The sequence below is a fragment of the Castor canadensis genome, chromosome 12 (genome assembly GCF_047511655.1).
Source record: "Castor canadensis chromosome 12, mCasCan1.hap1v2, whole genome shotgun sequence".
Classification (NCBI taxonomy): Eukaryota; Metazoa; Chordata; class Mammalia; order Rodentia; family Castoridae; genus Castor; species Castor canadensis.
The window spans coordinates 80524896-80531576 of NC_133397.1; the positions used below are offsets into that span (position 1 = coordinate 80524896).

The following is a 6681-nucleotide window of genomic DNA, read 5'->3' on the forward strand; positions in this document are numbered from 1 at the left end:
CACATTGGAGGCTGAGCCATATGTCTGGAGGTGCTGAGGGAACATACAGGCAAGATGGATGGCTTTAGCCAAGTGCCTGGAGATCTGGCCACTAGACAGACCCATGTAGCTTCCAGAGACTTTAACCTGGTTGCGATCCTTCTATAGGCCTCAAGAGTTGAGTCTCAAAGGTCCCAAAAAGCCCATTCAGCTCTGCTTATAGAAACTCCAGAGAAGGACATACCTGTTTTCTCAATATCCTGGGGAGTTGCATGAGCCACCTGCAAGGTGACAGTACACTGCAAAGCAGAAGCAGGAGAGCTGTAAGCCAGACTCTGTAACCCTTGGCTAAGTCATAGCACCTGAGCCCCTTCCAGCCTGGATGGGTTCACATCCAGTCCTCCTAGGGGAGGTGATACTGGCTATGGTACAGGGCCACGCTGTACGCACCTGTGCAGTCTGGGTGGAACAAAGTCATGAACTGGTGAGGAGAGAGAAATGGGCTACAGAGGAAAAGATTTGGAGGATGAAGGAGCCATGTAGTGGTGATGATGGCAGAAGATGAGAGTGGTGAGGAGAGAGAGAACCGTGATAACATCTCTTTCAGCAGTTTAATGTCTCCTGATCTCCTGAGGGAACTGCCAAAACCTCCTATTGACCTCCTGCCTCCAGACATTTATCACTCATCCAAACTCCAAAGTAGCACCAGAATTGCCCCCTAAGCCTCCCCCCACCTCCTCTCCCCTACCAAATGCCCTAAATGATCAGAATTAAGTTACAGTTCAGCAGCATAGACCACAAGGCCCGTCAGCTCTGGCTCCTGGCTGCCCACCCAAATTCAGCTCTCCTGTCTTTTCTTTTATGCCACCTCCAACATGCCAGTGATGCAGGCAGCCCACCCTCCCTAAACTTGTCTCCTGTTCACACACTTTATGCCCCTGCCTGGGGTTGCCTTCCTCTCCTGCTCAGTGGTCAAATTCATGCCCTTCTGAGAGACTGAATATGCAAAAATCCACGGCCAGACCACATATAAAAATAGAACCCTGACCACAATCTGCGACAACCAGTCCAGGAAACCAATCCATTATCTACAGTAAGCAACCCAGAAAGCCAGCCTTTGCTAAGTCCGACTAATAGGAAGTCAGACTGCTATCTCCATCCAACCATCCAGGAAGTCAAACAATAACGATCAGTTCCAATTTGGGGGGTACTGTCAACTGTACTAATTTTTGTCCCCGCTTCCAACTTAGGACCAACCAAAGAGAGCCAAATATGTATCCTGAGCCAATCACATGGGATGATGGGCTTCTACTTAGCCAGTCTTTGGTTCCCTCATGCCAACAGCCTCCAAACAGAGCTTGAATTTTTTGCATTGTAAAGCTTTCCCCCACTCCTCTGCTTGCTTCTGAGTCTCTGCCAACATTCAATGTTGTAGCCCAGTGCTGAGTATAGTTGTTGACTCTAGAGGAAGGTCAATTAATCCTTCTTAGTAGATGGATAGTGGGTAGATGGGAGATGGATGGCAGGATGGGGAATCAGGAGATGATGGCAATGTGATGGGGACCCCCCAGGGCAGGAAGCACTTCCTGGAGTAGGGCATTTCCTCCTCTAGAGTGGAGAAGCCCAGCTATACTAGTAGTCTACATGAATTCATACTGCTCTGCTTGGGCCTTCCAAGGCCTGACTCACGTTTGTGGGCTTCATGGAATGGTTGAGCAGGATCAAATCCTTCACAAAAAGGACCTCACTTGGTTTCATCACCAATGGCTTGAGCAGTATTGTGGCCAGGCCAATAAACCTTGGTAGATGAGGAGCAGGTATAAGTTCCAAGCCAGGACATAAGGGTGGTCTCCTCTGTCCCAGACAAGGCTTTAGGGAGGGATATTTTCTCCCAGAGGCTGAAGAACCCAGTGAGGCAGAGCATCCACCAAAGGGTGCAGTGCTCTCCACTCTGAGAATTTGCTTAGAGATCCCAAGATAAGTAATAGCTGATTGGACAGGAGTGGGCACCTGACCAAAACTAGGCCAATGAGAGTCTCTGTCCTGGAAACTTTGACCTGGTGTGCCATACCTTCTTTTTTAATGGAAGGTTAGTCTCTGTTGGGCAGTAGAATGAGGTCAGGATAGGAAGCCAAGATTCAGTAGAAGGTAGCAGAGATTCAAGATCTTTGGCTTCAAAAGGACGGAGCTGCTTCTGGAATCCCATTTGCATCCTAGCCAACCTTCACTCCCACACTCCCAGCCTTCCTACCCTTCTCATAGCCACCCCTCTTTTTTTCCTTTAGTGGCTAGAGTAGGTTCTAGTCCTTGCATCTGAATGAGTTTTGGGTTAGAAAGAAGAGAGCCATCATCTTTGGTGGTGCTTTGGTCAGGGAGTGAGGCTCCCCCCATCTCTGTCTGCTTCACCTTTCTTTCTTTTTTGATCCCATGTCCTGAAGAGTGACTTGCAGAAAGGAGTCATTTTCCAGGGGCTGGTTCCAGAGATGCCAGATTAGGGTCTGTGGGTGGGAGGTATGGAAAAGTCAACATTTTGCCTCTTCCTTCCTCATCTCACCCTTCTCGGAAATAAGGAGAAACCTAGGTAAGAACTGGCACTGTGTTTCTCCAAAACCCAGGAGCTTCCCTCTTATTTTCCTAAGCAGATGGTGTTTGCTACCTTGCCCAAGGTGTGGTTATCCCACCTTGGTTCCTGTGACTTGAGCTACATGGGTGTGTTAGGAGTTAAGTGTGCATGGATGAAAGATGAGAGGGGATCCTCTCAGGCAGCCTTGTCTCTGTTTCATTCAGGCTTCTAGATATACCAGGATGGCCTGGTTGGATTAGTTGGTGGGTCATACTATGGTCCATTCCCAGAGGTGGGAGAGAAGGACTAAGAATAGCTGCAGGTAGATGTGGCTATTGCAGCCTTGTCAGATCAGAGGCTACTCCCAAGCCAAGATGCCTCAGCCTTGTGAGACTCCATGTCTGCTCCCTGACTCCCGACCCCACTTCCTGCCCCCTTGCTATTGGAGTTGTCCTTTCCTCTTCCAGGCCTTCCTGGGTTTGTCTACCTCTTTCCATGTGGGATCATTTCCTTCTGCCAAATGAGTTCTCTTCTTGACATCTGCAAAGACACCAAGGAATTGGCGTTGGTGGTAGGAAGTATTGTGATGTCTGGGTTTAAGTGGAATCAAGAAAGGTAAGACATTAAGAAATCAAGTTTCATGGGCAAGTATGACATGGCATCGATTATTTCCTTCTCTGGTTATTTCAATATTTCCTACTTTTCTCACCTTGTGTGATAGGCAATGCTTTGTGTTCATTTCATTTTCTTCCCAAGTACATATTTCCTAGTATCTTGCAACCAAAAGGGGCTATGGGACTCATTCTGACCAATGAGATATAGAAGTGATATTTGTCACTGCTAGGCCTGGTTCCTAAAATCTCCATGTGAGTCTCCGTCCTCTTCCTTTCCACTCTCCATGGCCACCCTCATGATGAGCTGACAGGGTGGTTTCAGGGCAGCTTTACAGCCATAAAGGGACAAGCAGCTGGTCTCTACACTGTTTGGATGAGCCACACAGGAGGTCTCTCTCATCGTCACCATCTATGCAGGACTGTTTTAACAAGAGGTAAACTTTTATTGCTGAACCTCTGAGATTTTAGTCTTATTTATAACAGGGCTAAGCCTAGTGTCCCCTAAGATGTCCTGAAACATCTGTAATAGGTGAAAGCTCTTTATCCACTAAAATCTCTCTCCCCTAGAAATACCTTTAATAGATGGCAGTCTATAGCTTCGCAAAAGAATTTCAAATTGTTAAATTACTTGGAACTTCTCCTAGGGAAAGAATGTGTATGTGTGCGCACGTGTGTGTATGTGTTTGTGTGTGTACACATGCATGCCAGTGGATGGTGGGAAGGGGTACAGGGTAGTGGGTGGTATATGAAGGAAGAAGCTAGTAAGAACAGGGTCAAAGGAATAAAAAAGTATCAAACAAATGGGAAATCATAGGGTTTGTGGGTACATCTGTGAGTAATCCCAGGATTCTGGGTATCAGGCATTTTTACAAGAGGTATTTTTAGAAGAAGAAAAATGTGATGTGGTATGGAAGATGGCCTTGGGAGAGGAGTTGCTGGTCTCTTGCCTGGATAATCCTAATACTAGTCAATCAGGGCAAATACATACTATACTCTCACACCACCTTTAAAAACCTGCAAAGTGGGGACATAAGCCTACATCACCCTGTGGAGCTCAAAGTCCCAAATGTTCACTCTCAGTGTTGTGTTCAACAAGAGTAGTTTTATAGAGCAGAAAGTCAGGTCTTTTCATTCTTTACTCAGATCTCTTGTAGGAACTGAAGTCATCCCTTAGTTTCCCTAGGGAAGTGGCTCCAAGATCACCTGTGGATACCTAAATCCATGGATGCTCAAGTCCCTTACAAAAATCACCCGGTTTTTGCACAGAACCTTTGCACATCCTCCTGTATATTTTTAATCACCCCTAGATTACTTATAGTAGCTCACAAAATGTAAATTTTATGTAAATTATTATTATGCTATATTATTTAGGGAATAATGACAAGGAAAAAATACATCTATTCATGTTCAGAACAAATGTACTCTTTTCCCCAAAATAGTTTTGATTAGTGGTTGGTTGTATCCACAGATGCAGGACACACAGACATGGAGGGCCAACAGTTCTGTGTCTTTTTTGGGGGGGAGGGGACATGATTTTCTCATTTCCAACAGTTTCTGGAAATCCTCATTGTCCTGTACCAGTCTTCCATATTCTCAACCAACAGATGTGCACCATTTTTTTTTCCTATTACTTCTTCCTTTCTGGTTCCCAGGTCTTTGATATCAAAATATACTTAATTTCTCTCATAAATTCATTTATCCCCTTCTTCTCCCTACCCTACTTAGATTTATTTTTCCTTATTTATAAAAAAATGGAGATGATAAAACCTTACTTCATTGAATTTCTGTGACTAGCAAACATCGTGATATTTATGAAAAGTCTTTGTCAATTGTAAAAATCATTCAAAAGTAATTAATATTAGCCTGGAGTGCTGATGTATACCAGCAATCCTGGCACTCTGGAGGCAAAGACAGGAGGTTGAGAGTTTAAGGCCAGCCTGGGCTATGCAGTGAGTTCCTGGCTACAAAGCAAGCCCGTCTCAAAAAAAAATAAACAAACAAAAACCAAAGGAATTAATATTAACATTATCAAGCAGTCATTAGTCATTAAGGGCTTCCCATATGTTATCTTTTGAAATCCTCGTATCAGTCCTTTCTTTAAACTTGCTTATGGCATAGCTCTAGTTCATGGAAGAAGGTCTAGAAGCATTTATTCCTCTTCTTTCCTCATAACCATTCCCTGATAGGTAGGGGAAATGGGAGGCAGAGAAGTCATAATAAAATGAGTAACAGCAAAAAGATTATGGGTTTCTTGCTTTTTGTTTGTTTGTTTGTTTTGTTTCACTGTGCTGGGGATGGAATCCAGGGTTTCATACCTGTTAGGCATGTGTCCTACCACTGAACTACATCCTCAGGCCTGGGTAACAGGTTTTGAAACAACTGAACAGTGTGTACTTCATCATTGTCACACAGGGCATCTTTTACATAGTAAGGATGCCAATAAATCTATTTTTTCACTGAATGTATGTTGCCTCTTGGGGCTCCTTTCTGTCATTTGGACCCTGGCTCTCACCTCTGAAGTGGACAGTCAGGCAGGGTCTGGGTGGGGGACTCAGGGGTGGGTCAATCTTGGCTGACTCCACAAAAAGCCGTAGCATTTTCCTTCCCTCTGCGGTGCTACAGCTTTCTTCTTGGAGTTCCTTGGTCCAAGGCTTCTCGCAGGTAAGTAGAACTTAGCAACAGAGGGGGTGTCACAGAGGGGGATAGTTCTGTGTTCTGTAGAGGAATCTTGGGGAGTGAGAGGAGGGAGAAATAACAGTATGTGTAAAGCAAGTGGCCTGCAGAAACAAAACATTCTGACTGCCTTGACAGTTTCTCTTTTCTTTTTTCTCCTATTCTGTTATCCCTCTGATTTCAAGATCAGGCAGAAGAGCTATGTTTTCTCTTTGTAGAAGCAAGTTTCTGGAGTGCAGCATTGCCAAAGCCATGCAATTTAGATGACAAAATAAAAGAAGTAAGACCATTAGAGAAGAGGTTTAGAGAAATCAAGGACTTTCCCCCGACTCCGTTTTGAGACAGAATCTTGCTATGTTGCCCAAATTGGCCTTGAACTTGAGATCCTCCTGCCTCAGCCTCATGCTCTCATGGACTGTTTCAATGAGACCTCAGGGAAAGTTCTTCCTAATAGGCCACCTTTTTGCTACAGGAAATCCAAGTTTAGATATGAATTCCTCTTTAGTACAGGGAAATCAGCTTTTACTTAATGAATTCTTATGCTGGCAGGGTTTATAAGGTTAAAGAAAAACATCAAAGCCAACACAGTTGTGGCTGTCTTTATTATTGTACGGGTGGTTGTCCTGTTGTCTATACTAGGGAAGGCCTTTTTGACTTTAGCATTGAACATTGCATACACTATGTCTTAGAGTGTCTTATAGAGTGAAAATTAATGGACTATTTTAAAGGTATGTATTAGTTGATGAAACGAGCTAGCAGTAAGCTTACTTAATTCATGCAAAAACATGAACAGCATTCAAAGACTGGATATGAGATCACGGTGGTAACCTTGCTTTCCAGTGCAGCGGATTT

At 44.4% G+C, this 6681-nt stretch overlaps 1 protein-coding gene across 1 annotated transcript in view; it reads right to left on the reverse strand.

The window, feature by feature from the left end:
• Fer1l5 (fer-1 like family member 5) overlaps positions 1 to 5878 on the reverse strand; it is a 54688-nt gene extending 48810 nt beyond the window's left edge. Inside the window, exons 1-5 of the mRNA XM_074049028.1 lie at positions 5669 to 5878; positions 3030 to 3082; positions 2386 to 2477; positions 1669 to 1777; positions 224 to 278 (exon numbers count right to left, since the gene is read on the reverse strand). Of these exons, the coding sequence (XP_073905129.1) occupies positions 224 to 278; positions 1669 to 1777; positions 2386 to 2477; positions 3030 to 3082; positions 5669 to 5753 (394 nt within the window). The 5' untranslated portion in view covers positions 5754 to 5878. The remainder of the gene's footprint in view (positions 1 to 223; positions 279 to 1668; positions 1778 to 2385; positions 2478 to 3029; positions 3083 to 5668) is intronic.
• Positions 5879 to 6681: the final 803 nt, after the last annotated feature.